The sequence below is a fragment of the Cercospora beticola genome, chromosome 8, assembly GCF_033473495.1.
Source record: "Cercospora beticola chromosome 8, complete sequence".
Taxonomy (NCBI): domain Eukaryota; kingdom Fungi; phylum Ascomycota; class Dothideomycetes; order Mycosphaerellales; family Mycosphaerellaceae; genus Cercospora; species Cercospora beticola.
In genome coordinates, this window is record NC_088942.1 from 1941780 (window position 1) to 1962843 (window position 21064).

Here is a 21064-nt window from a genome sequence, read left to right on the forward strand (position 1 = left end):
GTCGTTTACAGTCTACAGTGTGCCCTTCGATAGTGTCTACTGCATTGTTTACTCGCGAAAATCTTGGCCTCCGTCAGAACCCGCTCAAAATCCAGCTGTGCCGCTTGTCACTCGTATCTCTGCAGCAGGATTTCCGCACTATTGAATTTGGCAAAAGGACCTTGCTAGTTTCTGCACTGCTGTCCACTTCACTATCGACATGGTTCCTGACGAGAGTGGGTTGTGACCGAAGCATAAACTGTGGGTTGAAGTTGGCCACGATCGAAGATTGCCAGCCACAAAGTTTGCTCCGTTCTCCGTGACTTTTGCCGGTTTTCCATTCTGCCAAGACTTAGAATACGAGCGTGAGAATAGAATGATGATGGCAGGTAAAAGAAAGCAATGTTGCTGGGGAGACGTAGCGAGACGTCATGTTCTGTCTATACGGGCGCGCACGACATGAGCATGAATCATCGCTTAGGCACAACATGAACATCTCATGGTCGTCAAGTAGTGTTGCTTCGTTTCTTGAAACACGGCGTACCAGTTCTGTGATGTCTTGGCTAAAAGCACTGAGTTGAACGCCGGTGCATGCAGACGCCAGGGATGAGAATCGCATGTGCGAATTGGCAGTGGCCAGCCTGCTGCGCGTGTGCCAGAACAAATCGCTGATGTTGAATGTTTGTTCACAGTAAAGTCGATGCACATGGCTCAAAAATCCGCTTGCTGCTCCGCAAATAGAGAAGATGGTGAAGAATCAACACATCCCCCTCCATATTCGCTCAATATCCATTCATTCTCCAGAGGCATCAATGTCCTGCTCGGTTACGATGAAGACATGACCGCTGAACTGGATCAACATTGCAGTCGCTCACGAAAAGTCGAATGCCACAATAACTTCACATCCACGCGCAAAATGGCCTGTATTGTGAGTCGGTACGATACCAGTTTGCTGCGCTTCGCGCACAATCCGGTACTCCTGAGCCTACGTCTCGAAGAATTTTGTCTCTCCATATGGTCATGCGCTGCGGCGTTAAACTGCAACCCTACACTCTGTTGGCTTCTGTCGACGTGAAGCCTCGATATGGCTTGCGCAATCTAAGATCATGGCCATTGTCTGCGTACGTAGGCCAGCATTGAGAAGGCTTCGCTGCCTACTCCGACACATATACCAGTTTTGCCGCATCTACCAGATGCACGTACCTTTTTCTCAGTTTTGCTGTTGAGAGGAAATGTCGCCGGCATTTGCTACAACTCCAGAATCGGAAGGATCTCGCAAGGAGAGTGACTCCCACATCTCGTACAATACCAGCAAAGAGGCAGGATTTGCTCATGGCGCGAGCATGAGAAGGCACGAACCTTTGCGCATTAGATCGTCCTGTCTTGCTAAAGTCCAGATAATGCACGTATGGTTGTGAAAGTGCAAGTAATGTCGTGCTGTTGAGCGATTTTGACATCTGATTCCGGTGAAAAGTAGCGTAGCTACCATATCGTCTGGTCCTTTTCAAATACTACGATATATTGCGCAGTGGTAAGATCTTGGTGTAAGACTGTCCTCATCCAGTTTGCTTTTGGTATGAGCCTGCGTACCTTCTCATTGTGAGTCCAATCGTCCATGATCTTGCGCGTATTGTGAGCACGCCACCAACATCCGATGATCGAGCATACCTACAGTCAGGATACTGTTACTTGACGGAGTGGACAGAGTTCGAGAAGGTCGAGAGGTGATGTGGGGCCATAACTGCCAATCGGCAGTGCCCGAAAGTTCGCCAAGCATGAATTCTTCTTCCCACTCGCAAGCGTGGATCTCGTTTGAACTTCTTCTCCCAGGGTCGAGTACCAGCAAGTCGCCAACACAACAGTCAAAATGGGTGTCGGTATGTCAATTGAAGAGCATGGGCGGCGTTGGAAGGATCAGATTGGGAGGTTCGGCGGCGTTCGAAGGAGCGCGACCCGGAGAGGTCATGAAAAACGCTGGCACACCTTCGCGATATGGCCGACAACGCCCTCTCATCATTCTGCTAGCACCAGGACGATTGCGCTGACTTTGATACAGATTTGGACAAGCACCACGTCAAGTCGGGTCACCGAAAGGTCCGTGAACCTTTTCCATGAGCACTCATGCCTCAGATCATGTCTGAGGATGTCTGCAAGTCTTGTGTTAACACAAAGGCGCAATCTAGGCCCCGAAGTCGAACAACCCATACAAGAACCTGTTGCACAAGTTGTACACGTTCCTTGACCGCCGCACAGACAGCAAGTTCAATGCTACCGTGCTGAGGAGGTGCGTAAAAAGGATATGAGAAATCGGGACAATTTCAGGTCAGTAACTGACCTTGGAGCAGACTGCGCATGTCGCGCATCAACAACCCACCGATCTCGCTGTCCAAGATCGTGGCCGTCACCGCCAACAAGCACAGCGGCGCTGCTCACGAGGGCAAGATCCGCGCTGTCGTTGGAACCGTCACCGACGACAACCGTCTCCTCGAGGTCCCAAAGCTCAGCATCTGCGCTCTTCGCTTCACTGCCCCAGCGCGTGCCCGCATCGAGAAGGCCGGTGGCGAGTGCCTCACCTTCGACCAGCTCGCCCTCCGCGCCCCAACCGGCTCCAACGTTGTCCTCCTCCGTGGTCCAAAGAACGCCCGTGAGGCCGTCAAGCACTTTGGCTTCGGTCCTCACACCGACAAGGTACGGCTTTCACATCGCAATAAGTGGACGCTCACATATCTAACAATTTCTACAGAAGCCATACGTCGAGAGCAAGGGCCGCAAGTTCGAGCGTGCTCGTGGTCGCAGACGGTCGCGTGGTTTCAAGGTCTAAGCCAGTCGCTAGAGTGCTTCTGGTTTTGGTGGGTGCAGGGAACGGTACAGGCGTTATAATCACAAATGGCGTCTTCAAAAAGAGCATGAGAGGAGCCCTACATCAGGCGTCTCCTCCGCGTTGCATGGTACAAAGAGGTGCCTCAGGCTACGCAGTTCATGAAATGACAACGAATCGATCTTGAACACCCATCACTTATTAGCTCACGTGTATGATTGTTTCTGTGAAACGGACGGACGGCTTCCGGATCTTTCGAGATCCGGACTCCATGGTTCTGGTCGAGTGTGACTGTAAACCTTGATTGGGACCCGATGGTGCCCTCATTAGATGCGGCCGTGTCTCATTAATGATCGCTTGGACGTGGAGAAAACCTGGAGTAGTTGTCGAACATGCAATTTTGTCCCAATCGCCACTGCCTCACTCGTTGTCCCAATGCGGCAAGAATCAAACTTTCTCAGTCTAACCAAAATTTCACGAGTCACCAGCACTCGCCGTAAACTTTTCCGACACAGCCGCGCAGAGACAACATCCTCACGTCCTACATCTGAACAGATTACTCTGACTTCAGACCTTGTCGACATGGTAAGTCTAGCGATCACCCAAAGGAAGAAAATTTGTCTGCGCGCCCTCAGTCTCTCCACCACTCATGTGATTTGTGGTCCATCAGCGCGGCTTCACGAGCACAGACAATCTGAACGATTGCCAGAGACAGTAGCTCATACTCAAGCTAGGCATCAGACAAGGTCGTTGGCGTCCTCGGCGGCGGCCAACTGGGTCGCATGTTGGCAGAGGCCGCCAATCTGCTCGAGATCAAGGTCAATTTTCTGGACGCCGCCGGATCAAGTGCCAAGCAGGTCTCTGGACATGACGGACACGTCGAAGGATCCTTCAAAGACAAGGATGCGATCCAGAAACTGGCTGAGAAGTCCGATGTGATCACAGTCGAGATTGAGCATGTCGACACTGAAATGCTCAAGGAAGTCGCAGACACTGTCGATGTGCAGCCTTCTTGGCAGACAATCCGCACTATCCAGGACAAGTACGTTCAAAAATTGCACCTGGAGAAGAATGGCGTGGCAGCAGCGCAATTTCAGGCTCTGTCGGCTCCTACGCTTCAAGAAATGGATCGCGTAGGTACCGAACTTGGCCTGCCGTTCATGTTGAAGTGTAGGAGAGATGCCTACGATGGGCGCGGAAACTTTGCCGTCAAGACGAAAACCGACTTCAGAGAGGCTCTGGACGTACTCTCCAAGAACAAGGACCTATATGCCGAGAAATGGTGCAACTTCAAGATGGAGCTCGCAGTCATGGTCGTCAAGACCAAAGACAATGTTCTGTCTTTCCCTACAGTCGAGACGATCCACGAGGACAGCATTTGCAAATTGACCTATTGCCCAGCTCGTGGCGTTAGTCCTGAAATTGACAAGAAGGCTCAGGCATTGGCACGGCAGGCAGTTGGGTGCTTTTGGGGCAAAGGCGTCTTCGGCGTGGAGATGTTCCTGACGAGAAATAACGACCTTCTGATCAACGAGATCGCACCTCGTCCTCACAATTCTGGTCACTATACCATCGAAGGCTGCCCGGTGTCCCAATATGAAGCCCACCTTCGTGCGATCCTGGATTTGCCACTTCAGCAGGAAGACTTGCAGCTTCGAGAGCCAAGCATAATGCTCAACATTCTTGGTGGAGAGTCGCCAGATTCACATCTCTTGATAGCACGCGCAGCTCTGCGCCACCGCCGCACTAAAATCCATCTCTACGGAAAAGGTATGTGCAGTATCAATCGTCCTGCAGCTTTTCGCGGCACTGACAAAACCACAGGTCAAGCACGCAAAGGCCGCAAAATGGGTCACATTACAGTCTGCGCACCCACAATGCAAGAAGCCGAGCAAATCATCCAACCCATGATCGACCTAGTCGACGAAGGCAAACCCCAAATCAACCGCCGAGGCTCCGTAATGTACAGCACACCACAAGAGAAACCAACAGAGAAACCCCTCGTAGCAATCGTAATGGGCTCCGATTCCGACCTCCCCGTCCTGCAACCCGGCCTCGCAATCCTCAACAAATTCTCCATCCCGTACACAACCCGCATAACCTCCGCCCACCGCACTCCATCCTGGATGGCCGAGTTTGCCTCTGGCGCCGCAGCTTCTGGCCTCAAAGTCATCATCGCAGCTGCAGGTGGTGCGGCTCATTTACCAGGCATGACAGCGGCTTATACTTCGCTGCCCGTCATTGGTGTTCCGGTGAAGCCTACTATTGGCGATGGCATGGATTCTCTGCTGAGTATCTGTAACATGCCGAGAGGAGTTCCGGTGGCTACTGTCTCGATCAACAACTCGGTCAATGCGGCTCTACTTGCCGCTCGCATCATTGGTTCAGCGGATTTGAAGGTCAGAGACGTGGTGGAGAAGTACATGAAAGATTCGGAAAAGGAGGTTCGGGAGAAGGATCTCAAGTTGGTGGAAATCGGGGCAGAGAAGTATGCCACTGAGATTCTGAAGAAGTGAGCAGTCGAGAAGTATGGGTAATTAATCATTGCAATGGAATTGGGTATCATCGGGCGACGTCTCTCTCTGACTCGGCCGATCACTGTAAGCTCAATCTTCACCAGAATGTCAGGTTCTGAAAGGCAGTTCAACCAATCTCGTTGCCCATACCATTTCAGTGGGACAACGAATGTTGAGCCAACGTCTGCAGACAGTCTTGACGAAGCCCACCGCCCTCTCCTCTACAAGCCTTCCAAATTCTCCCACTCACTTCAACCCACATCCCCTGAACTCCAGAAAAGCTGCTGATGTCCGAATCATGCTCCATTCTCCCCCGAACATCTTCCTCCAACCCGTCCGCTGACCTCAGGCATCGAAGAATAAAACCCTACCAAGCCCTAAAGATCCCAACATCAGAGAACAAGTAACCCTAGCACGTCCATCACAGTCCAAGATCTACACAGGCCCATTTGACCGACTTCGTTCGGGCACCTTCAACGTAGTCAGCCCACATGCATAGCCAAGACATAGCACATCATAGCTCCTGCTATTCCGCATAAGTTCCGCAATTGCATGTGAAGAATCAAACTGGCTGCCGTGCAAGCTGACCAAGAAGAGGAAGAGTTGAGGCACATCAACAGATGGTTTGGCTTCGCAAGCCGAACCGATAGAGATAATATGTGTGTGTGTTCATCTATCACCCATACCCATATCCTCAATCATAGCATCAGATGGTATCGTTATGCATTTCGAACACTCAGAATAGCACAACAGAATAGCAAACAAATGTGTGTGTGTGTGTGTGTGTGTGTGTGTGTGTGTGTGTGTGTGTGTATGTCAAACATGAAAAAATTTGTCGCTTCCATAAGAACGCTCGCTCAAGAGAGAAAAATTGTTGTCATGTATCGCGATACAGAAATGGCAAAAGTGTGAGCAAAGCAGAGTGCGGATAGAGTCGCTGTTTCAGTCCTCTCAATACGGGTATTCTAGATCCGAAGTGGAAAATGGTGCCTGGTCATGGCCGTCCTTGGTTGTGGAATGTCAACGCTCAAACTTCTCCCCAAGCGCCCAGCGCAGAAGACAAAGCCTGGCCGCTGTGGATGCTGCCTGCGCTCCCACCAATATCCCAATAATGTCTTGAGCTTCCGCTCTTGGTATGTCGACTTCGCTTCGTGCTTTGGCTCGCACAGCTGCTGTCTCCTGTTCGCTTCCTGGCGAGCTGCTCCATGTGGCGTTTCTTGAGCATAGACTCTCGTCGTCGGGCATGCACTGCTTGGAGTTGTGCTCGTTCGAGAGCTCGCTCGGCGGCTTTTGACACGAGTGGATGTTGTTGTCGGATAATTTCCTTGCGACGCTCGCTTTCGGGTGATGTGCCCATGGCAGTGTTTACTGTGCCTGTCGTGGCCCAGGACGCTGGCAAAGGACCAATACTGTCAGCGGCACTGGGTTGAGGCCCCGGTTGCGCATTTGAGAAGCGGTTCTTCAGATATGAGAAAACCATCTTCACGTCGACATCTCGCTCCCAGTACTCTCGTTCCTTCTGAAGCTTGCCGTGCTCTTCCTCATCTGTGAGCTCATCGGGTTCTTCTTCGATCCCCCATAATGATGTATCGGCAGGTTCTGTGACTGCTGTGAGTGGCGATTGCGGGACAGTTGGTGCAAAGGCGTTGTCGATGGGAGCTTTGCCTTTTCGTGCTTTCTCCTCCCGTCGGCGTTGTCGCAATGATGGCTGGCGCGGGATATTTCGTGGAAGTCCAGCGTACTCGATTTCCTGTTCCTGTGCATTCTTGTATGTGCTGAATGCTGAGCCATCAGCTTCGGCGAGTGTGTTCACGAGGATACCGAGCTCGCGTGCAATGCGGTCGAGAAGTTTGACCTCCCATGCTGGGTCTGAGTCATGAAAGGACACGCGAGATTCTTTTCGAGCTCTCGTGGCAAGAGGTGACGAGTCCCTCGGTGTTGGTGAGGCATCATCGGCCAGTTGTTCGCCAAATATGACGGACAGAGTGGCATCATCGAGGCCGATGAGGTCTTGTATCACCTTGCGTGTGATTCTTCGCCACCAAGACTCGCTCTGTGGTGCGGGTTCTGTCTTTGTGCTCCCTGCTGCGTCGGTCATGACTGAGTCTTGTCGAGAGAAGACTCTTGATAAGGCCTCGTCCTGCAGTTGTGAATGCACTTCACCAGCGCTCGTGGCGGTCGTCATTCGACTGAGCCGTCTCCTCCTCCGTCTTGTCTCGCGCTCAATCTCCTCCAATACCGCCTTGCTCTGGTCTAATCGCCACTTCTCGATGCGAGCTGTGCGATCATCCTCGGCGCTGATTTCCTGCTCCACCTCCAGCTCATCTAATTTCCGCTGCACACTGCTTCGCCGTCGAACATGTTTACTACTCCGTCGGTGAGGGTTATATCGTTCAAACTGCCAGAGGTGCTCCTGTAGATCGACACCGGAGGGGAAGGTGCCAAAGCCGTCGTGCGTGGGCAATACGGTCCCGCCACTGTGATCGAGGTTGGACGGCCCTGCGAACGGGTTGTGGAAGGCATGAAGGCCGTCGTCGAGACTGTCCAGTTCGTCGGCTTCTGTACCGAGACATGTGCCACTATCGTCGGGATTATTTTCCGACTTGATATGTGTTTCTAATGACGCGATGTCGGACAGGGTTCGGTGTGTTGCTGTGCGTGGCGTTCGCGATGTGCCCGTGGCGCTCTGTTGGTCGGATTGAGGTTGGAAGAGGATCCATTCTTGCGAGTCTTCGATGGTTCGCCGTGTCGCTGGCGATGTCGGGGCGGGAATGCGTTGCTGTGGGGTGTAGTCGATGGAGAGCTGGCGTGCTGGTCGCGGTCGCTGCTGGGGCTGCTGGAACGCCATGGCAGCTGATAAGCGCGATAAGGCGCGCGACGGGGTGGTGTTGGGTGTCGGCGTCGTTGTGCGGTGTTGCAATGGCAGCAACGACGGTCAGAGTGGGCAAAAAATGATCTCGTGGGTTGGGCGCAAGTCACGCGCCGCTCGAAGGGAGAAGTAGCGGCATGCGGCAGTGGTGAGGTGCTTGCAAGCTTGGTGAGTATAAGAGCCCAGCTGGGTCAGGATCGACCGATAGCAGGTGATGGGCAGAAGCAAGACCGCAGCCCCGCCGGTAGTGTACCGCCGCGTGCGATGTCGTCTTCGTGGACTTCCGTAGCAATAGCACTCGCTGTCGCGCGAGGGCTAGGTGCAATGATATGATGGTATGGCGCTAGAAGGACAAGAATGATGTGCTCCCAGGACAGGCGGTGGGATGGCGGCCGGGTTTGGTCGCTGGACGAAGATAGCGCTAAGACGTCTATCGTGTTTCGTGGACAGACAGCACCAGAGGGCAGAGCTGCCGGATATGCTTTGCTGTCGCCGTCCAGCCTATCGTGAGCTCGCCCGATGTTCCTTGTTTCACGACAACTCTGCAGCTGTTCCCGTTGCCCCTTGCGGACTCGTCAACAAAGAAGTGTACGGGATGATTCAGGCTGATGCTGCGGCGGATATTAAGAAAAGGAGGCTCGCAAGCCCGACTTTCATCATTACACATCACCGCTCTATCGCGCGTGCATCACTGCTTCGGCGGCGGCAGTGTTGCGGCTCGTTGTGTACACCACGCCGCCAGCAGTCATCGCGTGTCTGTGAGGACCACATCGTGCAGCTGGCCATCAGCCTCTTCCTTGCTCCCGCCAAAGCTGCCAGGTTCATACCATTTTTCCGCCGCCGACGCCTATCTCAGTTTTTCTTCCATGACGCATTACATTCGACATTGCACCACGCACTCTGCACTCCATTGCATGGCGCACCATCGGCGCATTGATCGTGCAATACGTGCATGCTATCCGCCGTGCACCTCAACCTCACCTGTAGGCTTGGCTGGCACTGCAGGCGTGGGGCGCCACCACGAAACGCTTTGCGATTGAGCGATTCATCCCGTCCGGCGACCGAAGAACGCGGCAGTCCAGAGGTACAAAGGTACATCGAGCAGCCCTGCTCGCTCTCGCGCCGTGAACCATTCCCACAGCAAGCCAGGCAACTGCTTCGTGGCGTGCTCTGCTGACGGCGCATGTCTTCCGGCGCCACGTAGGAGCATCTTCGTCAGCGCTCACCAACAGGACACGATACCAGAAATACCACCGGAATCATGCCAGGAACTGCATCTCATCGCTGCAACTTTCCTACTGGACCCCTTCTTGTGTCTCGAGACCGAGTCACGAGGCGTGCGCAGCCCGTGCGATGAGCTGCCACAATACACCCGCTTCGTCGCGCCGTCCCCCGAAACACTTGCACCTCTTATCTTCGCAACAATTATCCCAAGAGATGCAAGCGGCAGCCCAGCAAGATAGCCTTCGATCCTTCCCCGCCTACACCCGATCCTGTCACGGACCGCGCTTTAACTGCAGACATCTATTTCAGACAACAGCCACAAGACCCGGACAGCGACCTCACCTCGTGATGACCAACACCGCCCCATCTCATCACAGCGCCTACGCATCCTCACTCCCAGGCACCGTCTCGCGCCCTTCGCCACATGATGCAACACGTTTCATATATGATCTCACTTCCCAGCATTTCCACGAGATGCCAGGATGTCCCATGTACCGCCAGCGAAGAACACCTGACCGAAGTCCTCCCAGACCTCTTCTGCACGGAATTTTTTCATTCACCTAGTGGAGCGAGACAACATCGGCTGTTGTTGCGTCTTCGGCGGCCATATGACAAACAAAACAAATTTCTTTCTGTTGATGCGGTTGCGATATCGGAAATTCTAGGACTCAGATTACGACTGCGACCATGCTCAACCGAGTAACAATGATGGACAAGACGTTGATGGACCGGTACATCCTACTCATCGGCTCGCTGGATGTGGTATTCCAGTGGTGTCATTGTTCTTCGTCTTGACGCCACTGTCCATTGCGCTCATATTGGAGTCACTTTACGTGACAGCGGGCGGGAGAGGCCAGATCGTAGATATGCTCCCGCATTGCAGCCGCCGCCTGTACATTCCTCGGGAACTGCTCACGGGTCTGCCCGTATTGCGTGTTCGTTCGCTGGAAATTACTCGAACGGTCACGAAGCAGAATCTTCACATGCTTCCGCATTGTTCAGCGTTAGAGCCGCATACTTCTGAGAAAGACTGATGCTGCCCTCGCATCGTTCGTACTGTAAGTCATTTCGCCGGAGATAACTGGAGCTGAAGATTAAATCGCTGGTATGACCCGGAAAAGGTAATGAGCTTTGGTCCAGCTATGCTGAAGCATAGCAAGTAACTCTACAGGCGTCCGTCAACAACAAGCTATCGATCCCCTACAATAGATTCCTTTCGCTACATCGCTTCCCTGCACGAGCAACCTCCTAGCTCTAGGATACAGCTAGCAACCCATTGCCAGGAGATGCCGATCCAGACCATCACATCTCATCGTCATCCTTCAGCTCGAATAGGCAATTGACAGAGTACACAGGAAGCGACACATGAACTCTTTGATGCACGGAAACGAGAAGTATGGTCGGCTGTGCTTTACATTCTGGGACTGCACCGAGGTACAACTGAACCCCAACACGACCTTTTCGCCGCTTCCCCGATATGGCAGGAATGCATTCAAGCCTGAAACAGCGGACGGTCTATCAGCAACGAGAAGAATTTAAGAGTTGGGGCCAATTGTTATGCTCTTCCAAAGTTCCAACGCCCTATCGCTTTGCATCAATGAACCATTATCGCGCACTCCTATTCCTGCTCAACTGCTGATCTATGGTACTGTGCCCAATACAACGTCAAAAAAGATTAAACACTATGCCAGTTTTGGCATCTCTTTGCACAGCTCTACGGAAATGCATACACTTCACTTCAACACCTCGCCAGCAGATCAATGCCGATACTCACGCTTTGCTTCTCGATGCTCGACATGAAGTCGTAGGAGTTGGGAACATCTCGGTTTCCGGATACACGACTGCTGCGACTCTGCTTTTGTCTATTCGTGTCTGAGCTTCTAGGGACTAGGACCATTCGTGCAAAATCCAGGCACTGCATACAAACGCTTCGCTTCCAGGCTTGAAGACGCCAGTCTGAATACATCCGGGTTGCTCTGCAGGCAGATGTATTTATAACGTGGCGTGAATCGAGTGCGGGCACTCTAATTGACTGTGCATGCCAACATCGTTCTGCAATGGTTGGCAGAATCCTCTGGGTGCCGTCTACAAGAATCCAGGTGCCACCCTTGAGAACGAGAGGCTTCCTTTCTAACACTTGTCAAAGCGGAAGTGTTTGTGCATCGACTCCTGCAGGCAAACTTCACGCCAAGGCTGTAAGTGAATGGCATAGGTCTGGCCTGTGCTGCACCAGCATCAAGTCTATAACTTGGAGCTTGAACTTTCGAGTTCCACCCGACAAATCAAAATATCCAGAAAATCTACGCCGAAAAATATGGACTGGACTCGCCCTGAAAACGAAGACGCCTGCGAACTGTTGCGGCAGGGCAGAGACGCTTGTCTTCGACTGTGCCAACTGCTGTTCGACTTCATACTCGTTCTCACCGATCTGTTTCTCATCTGCTCCCTCCTGGTTGGCAAGTCTGTGTAAGTTCCAGCATTAGCCTTCGAGTTCCATTCGAGATACGTACTGATCTTAAACAGTGTCGCCTGTGGCCCGCTGATCCTCGGCGTCGTCGTAACCTGCTTCTACTTTTCTCGACAGAACGATGCCTCGAGTCATGTTGTCGACAATCTTGTCAGAAGCTTCTGTTCCAACACGTTTTTTGGCGCGTACATGTCTAGCCTCGTCATGATGATGTTTGGCGGCTGGCTCATCACCAGTACGTGTGCTGCCATTGATTGGGCTGTGCGCGCAGCGGTGAATTACGGTTTGACCTGCTTCGATACCGAAGAGGAATGGGACCAATTCCTGAAGCGATGCTGGCAGGCGGTCGTTCGGACACACCCTGGATTTTTCCCACAACAGAGTGGGATGTGGGACTTGAAGGAGCCAGTTGATGGACACAACTTCCAGGACGAAACGCGACAGACTCTCAATTCAGAGCCGGCCATCGACTCTGGCGACCATGATGCGCCGGACAGCACATCTTCCGCCGAGAAGAAGTCCAGCAATGCGTCGGAGACCTGTTGAATGCAACGCGGCTAGCAGCTCCACTTCAAGACAAATTTGCAGCTGCCTAGGAGAAGATACAAGGAGATGCGAAGACGGATCGGGGCAACTGGACACCCCGCTATGGAGAGAGGGAAATCCAGATGTTCACACAAAGCATAATCAGAAACGCCAGAAAGGCGGCATTGGGTATCTTCTGAAGGAGATGCTTTGAAAGACAACCCTCCTTGTCTGGTGCCTCTGATTGACAGTGGCGCCATACCGAGTTTCACTCATCAAACGATCGTCATGCTTTGGCAACGATCAATTTGCATAGATCGCTCAATGATAACACTCTAGTCCCTCAAATTACGTGCTCTCCACTGTCAACTTCCCTCATCTTCTCTACCATAAACAAAACCAATTATGGCTCATCCTGCCAATAGCTTCTGTGTTCAGAGCTGAACACTTTCACGTGCTCGCCGACCATAGTAGACACTCTCCGAATCAATCCCAGTCACCGTGTCTCCATTCAACAACTAATACCATAATAATACGCCCTCGTCACTCTTCCCGGCGTAAACTTTGGGATAGTAGAGCAGCAGTCTGCATCACAATCCTTTCTGACGGCATCGCTGCAGTAAAGTGCATCACCGTTCTAGTCGTTGTGTCAGTATATGAGTCGAGGGCAGAGATATGTGTCATTGGCGAACGAACGTGTTTATCCCTAGCGACGTTGTCTTTGAAGCAGCAGTTATCTTTGGAGCAGAAAGCCATCTGTGTGTGGGTGTGCGTGTTAGAATGGCATAGCTAAAGCTAGATAGATGTCGTTGGTAGTGAGTATGTGATACGTACGGCGAGACCAAGAATGGCGGAGAGAGCGAAGATGATCTTCATTTTTGCGGGTTTTCGTTGGAAGATTGGGAGAACGATAGTGTGGGTAGGCTCCTCTGCAGAGGGTATTCGATCAAGTGTCAAAGTCGGTATAATAAAGATGTCTGATTCTATGGAAAGTAGCGAACGAGCTGGCTCTATATACCACTGCCGGAACGGAAGAACCGGCAGTTAGGGCTGATTCCGGTTCATGCGAGGTGGCCACTATGCCATGCCAATCCGACACTAGCAATCTCTCTTTTCTCGCATAAACTCGCCTAAAAACGCAATAAAACAATGCCTCTAATAGTTAATAGCCTTTCTCTAGCTTGTAATTAGCCGGTAGCTACTTCTCTATTCTAAATCGTCTTTAATTTACCGAATTCGAATCGCCTTACCGAGTTAATTTATCTCTTAACCTATCCTTAGATACTATACGTTATAGTTCCTTAATTAATAAGAGTTATTAAGGCCTTATTCGGTATTATCTTAGTTATAGTATCGGTAGAGTTTATAGTTCTATTAATCTAGCGTACTTTATAAATCTCTCTAGCTTTATATATCTGCCTTAGTACTATAATATCGATTATTAAGCGTTTCTCCTTAGTAGTACCGAGCTTAACTATATATTCGTAAAGCGAGAGTAAGTTAGTATAGACAATTAATAGTAAGGCCGGTTTATCTAGTCGCTATAAGATTATAGATAGAGTAGTATTAATACTAAATACTATATTAATACTATAGCTAATAGTATATATCTCTAATATAAGGACTAAGCGTATTATATATTTACTTTTAGTATATTATTAAATTCTTAAAAAAGTAGAATAAACGCGCTCTAGTAGGCGACGACGACGACGGCGGGAGGCCTCGAGGCCTCCTAATACGCGATAATACTCTCTAACTAATACTACGATACTATAAGTAGAGGAGAGAGCCTAGAAGGAGGAGGTTGCGACTCTAACTCCTAGGCGGCCTAAATCTACTTATAACTATCTCCCTCTAGCTAATAAGGCTAGAAAATAACTACTAATACTAATACTCTAAAACTAATAATCTAAAAGAACCTAAAAACACTTATAGAATAGATCTAGAGTTACCTCGATATCTAGATAACTCTTTCTCTCTCTCTAACTCTCCTTCTTCTCTAATAGGCCTAATAGGCCCTCCTCTACTTCGCCCTCTACTAGGAAGAGTCCTAGACTCTTTAAGCTATCTAGAAAACCCTCTAGAGCCGCCTAATACCTACTACTACTACCTCTAAAATATAGGCCTAGATAGCCTAAATTAGATATATAATACTAAGGCTCTAGCTTTAGGTATCTATAACTATCTTAGTAAAGATAGGAAACTAAGAAGAAAGGGAGATAGTAAAGAAAATAAGCTATAAAGAGCTTAGAAGGAAACTAGGAGTATAGTAGTTTAAGGCTATATAAAAGCTCCTAAGTAGAGACCTTAAAGTTATCCTCTATAGAGAAGGAGAGAAAAGTAGGCTAGAGAAGGACTAGTCTTAGCTTAAAGCTATATACCTAGAAGCCTAGGTAGAGATACTAAGTACCTAGGTAATTATATATAGTATTAGGATATCCTAGAAGCTAGAGGATATAAATAGCTAGGTCTAACTCGACTAAGATAACTTTACCTAGTTCCTAGAGAAGCTTAAAATTAGGAAGGCCTTTTAGCTTAAGAATTAGAGAGTAAGGGAAGAGACTAACTTCTTATTAGTAGTTATAGTAGTATAGGATAGACAAACTATAAGGGAAATATATAGGAGAGGTATTACTATTAGGTTAATATAGTATATAGTAGAACTATACTACTTATAGTAGAGGATTATATAATACCTTAAGTATAATAGCTTTAGGTATATTACTACCTACTATAAAGCTATAGAAGATATATATAGAAACTATATAGAGAAGTATAGGACAGATAGCTATAAAGAGAAGAAAATTAAATACTATAACTATAAGGGAGACTATAAGATATACTCTCTCTAATATAGCTATAAAGCTACTATAAAGGCTAAAGTAAGAGCATTCTTAGAGTAGTTTAAAAAGTAATAGGAGATAGCCTTAGGCCTAATATAAGGAGATAGTAATATAGAACTCCTAATCCTTAAGAGGAAAGCTCTACTAGCTAAGCCTCTATAGAGGGATATTAGATATAAAGGCAGGCTTCTAGGTACTATAGTAGTAGTAATAGCTAGTAGGAGGCAAGCAAGCAAGCTCTATTTCCCTCTTATATAGAAGAATAAGGACACCTAAGAGGTAATAAGCACCTACTAGGAAGATATAGATATTAACCTAATTAAGCTCCTCTCCTAAGAATTCTATAAATCCTATAAGTAGCTAAACTCTAATAATCTACTAATATAATATTAATAGGTTAAATACTACCTAAACTCTACTACTAGATAGCTAAGCTATAGAAGAGGCTATAGTAATAGTACTATAAGAACTATAGCTTAATACTATAAATAGTAGGACTAAAGCTATAAAAGGATACTCTATAGTCCTCCTACCCTAGTAGAACTTAAGAGTAGCAATACTTATATTAGATAAAGTTAGAACTAATAGCTAGAAACTACTCTTCTATAATATAGGTAACTTAGTAACTATCTAAGTCTAGATACCTATAGGAACTATCTCTATCTATAACTACTATAACTTCTTAGAGCTAATAAGCTATAGACAAGAAGGGACTATCTCTATACTTTAAGAAGTACTATTATAAACTCTAGAGGATATAAAAGCAAGCTATATAGTAGTAGGAGACTTTAACCTCTACTACCTAAAATAGAGAGGAAATATAACCTAAACCTAATATACTATAGTAGATAAGCTTATTAAAACAATTATAGAGGCCTAACTATAGCTAGCTCTAGAGCTAGGGATAATTATATAGGAAAGATATATAGCTAGCTACTAAATACTAGACCTAGTCTTTATTAGCCTCTCCCTCTAAAACCTAATCTAAGAATATAAAGCTCTCCTAGAAGAGATATATAGCTCTAACTATATCCCCTTTAGGACAACTCTCTATATTAACCTCTAAGAGCTAAGAGGAAGAAGCTAGAGAAAGTAGTAGAAAGCTGCTAACTAGAACAGAATCTAAGACCTTATAGCCTAAGATACTAACTAACTTAACTAACTCCTACTTAATATAAGGGAATACCTAGATATACTAGCCTATAGAATATAATCCTCTATTTAGAGGATTATAGAGGAGACAGTTCTAATAGCTAGACTATTAAGCTATATAAAAATAGTATAGACCTAGGAATATAAGGAGGCTATAAAGCTAGTAAGAAGGAGAAGAAGAGAATAGAGGAACTATAAGATAGAATAGAGCTATAAGCTATACCTTAAAGTATTATATATAAGAAGTAAAGCTATAAGGAGAGAGCAGAACCTAGCTTAGAGGAAACTAATAAAAGAAGTTATAGAGGACTCTAAGAAAATCTAGAAAATAGCTAAATAGGCTAGAGAGAGAGCTAACTAAAAGTACTAGCTACTATACTTCCTAAGCCTAGCCGATATAGAGTATAATAGAGATACTAATAAGAGGAAGACTATAATCCTAGTAAGATACTTCTTTCTAGACCTAAGGAAGGCAGACTTAAGTAATATCTAATATACCTAACTACTACTCTAATTCTAGATAGAGGTTAAGGTTTAACTAAAGGAAGTAGAAGGAGTCCTTAGGAAACTACCTAGCAATAAGGCTCTAGGACCTAACTAAATACTAAACCTCTTACTAAAAAAGTATAGGGAACAACTTTCTCTAATCCTAGCTAAACTCTTTACTATATACCTAAGGATAGTATACTACTCTAAAGCCTTTAAGTATTCTATAATAGTAGTACTTAGGAAACTATAGAAGCTAGACTACTTAAAGCTAGGAGTATATAGACCTATTGCTCTACTTAATATAATAGATAGATAATTCTTATACGCCGGTCTACCTCTTTTAACTAGAGTAAGTACTTAATATAATAGTAAAGGTCCTAGAAGCTATAGTTACTAAGAGGATATCTAAGAAGACTAAAGAAAGGAAGCTCCTCCTAGAAGAACAAATAAGTACTAGGCCTAGTAGGTCTACTACCTTAGTATTAGACCTTATTACTAAGCAAGTAAAAACTATCTAGGAAACTAAGCTAGGAGCTATAGTATCTATACTCTGCCTCGATATCTTAGAGGCATTTAATAAGGTCTTCTACTAGAGGCTACTTTATAATATTAGAATAAAAGGCTTCCTAGACTATACTATTAGATTTATCTAATTATTCCTCTAAGATAGGACTACTTGCCTAAGGCTTAGAGACTTTATAGACTAACTAAGGCTCTAAAATATAGGAATTCCCTAAGGCTCTACTCTGTCCCTAATCCTCTTCCTCTTCTTTACTTCTACTCTGCTCCTAATACTCTATAAAGAGACTACTTTAGCAATAGAGTTTATAGATAACTCTAATATCCTTATATATAGTATATTAATAGAGAATAACTATAGGCAACTTAAGAAAGTCTACTAGAAATATAAAGAATAGGTAAGGAGATATAGAGCAGAATTTATACTATAGAAATATTAGCTAATCTACTTTACTAGAAGCAGGAAGTATAACTTTAAGGCTATAGTCTAAATCTAGAGATTTAATAGAGAACTACTACTATTACTTAGACTCCTCGGAGTATAGGTAGATACTAAACTTAAATAGGGCCTATATATTAAATAAATAGCAGAAAAGAGAGCCTACTAAATACAATTACTTTAGAGACTATATAAGTCTATATAGAGAGTATCCTTCTAAAAAGCAAGGCACCTCTATATAGTAGTAGTAAGACTAGCTATTACCTTTAGCTACTAAGTCTAGTCTAACCTAGAGAGTATATAAAGCTACTATAGGAACCTTACTAAACCTATTAAGAAGATCTAGAGAGAGGCCCTAAGAAACATTATAGGAGTATATAAGTTAGTTATAACTATAGTTCTAGAGAGAGAAGCAAATATTACTCCTCTCTATTTATATATCTAGAACCTAGCTAGGCAAGTATCTAAAAAGCAAGATACCTAACCTATATACTAGTATATTAAAGACAGGTATAGGGAGATTAAAAGATAAGTATAAGTAGGAAAGAGAGCTAGGCAACCTATACTACTAACCTAAACTAGATAGGAGGAAATCCTCTAAATAGTATAAGGCTAAGAAATAACGATATAGGTATACCTAGGCAGTAAGGTATAGTAGGCTAAATACTAGTAGGATAGAAGATAGAAAAGAAATAAGAAAGAGAGAAGAGTAAGAGTAGGAGAGGAATAACTACTAGTATAGAAAACTACTACCTTCTCTGCTATTAGACTAACTCTATATAAAGGACTTACTAGACTAGAGAGTATAATAGTTATACTCCTAAGGATAGAGTATATTAGGATAAGGTAATACTTTACTAGAAGGAGAGTCCTAGGTTTTATACTAGACTACGAATATAGGCAGAGTTATAAGACACTAAAATATATATATATATTCTGCCTAAAATAGAAAAAGAGAAGATACTAGCTATTCTAGGTAGAGGCATCTATAAACTAGAAGGATCTAGCTAATATAAAGAGAGAGCTATATATAATAGTAAGATAGCTTATCTAAGAAGAGGTCCTAGACTAATTCTTACTTATAAGAGAAGAGATATAGGAGGAAAAGAGGAGAGAGAAAGGGAAGGATAGAGCCTAGTAAGAGGAGGACTTACTAGATACCTAGTATTATCTAAAGGAAAATAGAAGCGAAGGAAGCGGCTACGTAGGCTATAAACAAAGAGATATACGAGGGTTTTTCGAAGGCTTTTCCCTTAACCGAAATCTATAGAGCGTGCTGCTTACTCTAGTTAAAAGAGGTAGACCGGCGTATAAGAATTATCTATCTATTATCGTACTAATACTATTCGGAGATATTTAGTTCGAGGCTATTCTAACTAATATACTATTCCTCTAGTATATATAAGATATAGATAAGCTTAATATTATACTTAATAACCGGAAGAACCTACTAATCTAAAGCGAATATAAAGTTACTATACCTATCGTTCGTAAATAGAGTTACTCTTAGCTATTACTCGACGAATATATCTATCTAGCTATATATAACTTCTCTAAGAGCGAGTTAAGAACGCTATACTACCGATTCGGCTACCTCTCTATTAATAAGCTAGCTACTATACTAGACCGAATTAGTACTAAATATAATAAGTATACTCTCTAGCGTATTACTAAGTACTATAAGTTATATTAATTCTATAGATAAGTACCTAGGCGATTTAAATTTACTCTCTATAATAATAATATTAACTTTAATACGGAGGTTATCGTTAATATTATATACCTCGGATAGCCTAAACGACTAGTTCTATACGTCGTTAATATAGCTACTACTTTCTAAGCTATACGATTCCTATCTAATATAACTACTAAAGTAGTTTAGAATACCTTACGTACCTACTAGATTAACGTCTATTAAGAGCTACTAGAATATATTATCTACGACGCTAGTACTAACTTCTATATAGATAAATTCTAGTAGTATATAGCGGCTATAAATATTACTACTAAAGAGGTACTTATAGAGGTATATAATAGTATTAGTAAGGTCGAACGATACTATATACTACTACGACAAGCGTTCGATATTATTAAAATAGAAACTAACCTTCCGAATAATATAGTATTATAAATAGCTATTAAGGCTATTAATAATACTACTAGACTCCGAGGTTTAGTACTAACTTTACTAGTATTTAGTACCTATCTATAACTACTATTAATAAGTATACTAACGCTAGATATTAAATAACGAGCTCTCGCTATCTATAAAGCTATAGCTAAACTTAAATACTTTTAATTAAAACGATTAATACGCGACGCTCTAAATACTTATAATAGCTCTAATTTACTCGTAGTAAAGAAACTACTACTAGGAGATAAAGTACTTATTTAGTATAAACTAGGTTAATAGACTAGCTCTTACCTACTAAACTATATTAAGGACGAAGACTATACTATAGAACTACCTAGTAGACCGATACGATTTAGAATTACTTTAGTTAAGCTATACTTAAGTAATAATAACGAGATAGAGGCAGAGGCTTATAACTCCGAATATAATTAACTAGAACCTAATAATAACGATAGCGATTACGAGCTAGAACCGCTAGTAGTACTATAGAAATATAGAAAGCTAAAAAAGTTAAAGAATAAGCTAAAATAGCTAGCAGAGGCTATAGTTAATACTAAGGAATAGCGTACTATAGACGAATTAATTAGATTAAGAACTACTAAGGTTATTACTAAACTAGATTATCTATTTAAGATATTAACTAAAGTAGAGATTAAAAGCCTAATTAATAGAGTTATTATATTTAAACTTTACGACTACTAGAGATATAGTAACTACCGACTATTTAAATTACGTATAGTCTATAAGATTAAGAAGTAGAGTAATAGACAACTCTATAAGAAATTAAAGCTTATTATTTAAGAATATAACGACTATAATAAGGAAACGATTCTAATATAGTTACCGATAATCTAGCGAGTATTATAGCGAGTAATTATTAGCCTAGCTATAAGTCTAATTAAGTAAGGTTTTACGCTAGAATTACGCAATATTAGCTAAGTATATATCTAGTTAACTACCGAACTAAACCGAGTCGTTTTAGCGTTATTACTTAAAGAACTAGAACGCGACTACTATAGAATAATTATAAGAGTTATTCTACTACTCTATAGACTAGTAGAGTTAAGTACGTATTAGTTTAATACGTATA

The 21064-nt window shown here is 44.9% G+C and overlaps 5 protein-coding genes across 5 annotated transcripts; 3 read left to right on the forward strand and 2 right to left on the reverse strand.

Moving 5' to 3' along the window:
• Positions 1 to 1846: 1846 nt before the first annotated feature.
• Positions 1847 to 2800, forward strand: RHO25_012031 (60S ribosomal protein eL18; the record flags this gene model as incomplete). The annotated part of the gene is made up of 5 exons (XM_023603436.2): positions 1847 to 1856; positions 2036 to 2073; positions 2163 to 2263; positions 2325 to 2667; positions 2723 to 2800. The coding sequence occupies 5 exons, from the start codon at positions 1847 to 1849 to the stop codon at positions 2798 to 2800; spliced, it is 570 nt and encodes a 189-aa protein (XP_023454619.1).
• A 579-nt stretch (positions 2801 to 3379) lies between these two features.
• On the forward strand, positions 3380 to 5313 carry RHO25_012032 (uncharacterized protein; the record flags this gene model as incomplete). Its single annotated transcript, XM_023605095.2, has 3 exons — positions 3380 to 3382; positions 3532 to 4567; positions 4622 to 5313. 3 exons carry the CDS (start codon positions 3380 to 3382, stop codon positions 5311 to 5313), a joined length of 1731 nt encoding a protein of 576 aa, XP_023454769.2.
• Positions 5314 to 6340: 1027 nt separating this feature from the next.
• On the reverse strand, positions 6341 to 8161 carry RHO25_012033 (uncharacterized protein; the record flags this gene model as incomplete). The annotated part of the gene is made up of 1 exon (XM_023603437.2): positions 6341 to 8161. One exon carries the CDS (start codon positions 8159 to 8161, stop codon positions 6341 to 6343), a length of 1821 nt encoding a protein of 606 aa, XP_023454620.1.
• Positions 8162 to 11720: 3559 nt separating this feature from the next.
• On the forward strand, positions 11721 to 12419 carry RHO25_012034 (uncharacterized protein; the record flags this gene model as incomplete). Its single annotated transcript, XM_065603480.1, has 2 exons — positions 11721 to 11872; positions 11930 to 12419. 2 exons carry the CDS (start codon positions 11721 to 11723, stop codon positions 12417 to 12419), a joined length of 642 nt encoding a protein of 213 aa, XP_065459552.1.
• A 490-nt stretch (positions 12420 to 12909) lies between these two features.
• RHO25_012035 (uncharacterized protein) lies at positions 12910 to 13274 on the reverse strand (the record flags this gene model as incomplete). Its single annotated transcript, XM_023603438.2, has 3 exons — positions 12910 to 13035; positions 13095 to 13154; positions 13233 to 13274. The coding sequence occupies 3 exons, from the start codon at positions 13272 to 13274 to the stop codon at positions 12910 to 12912; spliced, it is 228 nt and encodes a 75-aa protein (XP_023454767.1).
• Positions 13275 to 21064: the final 7790 nt, after the last annotated feature.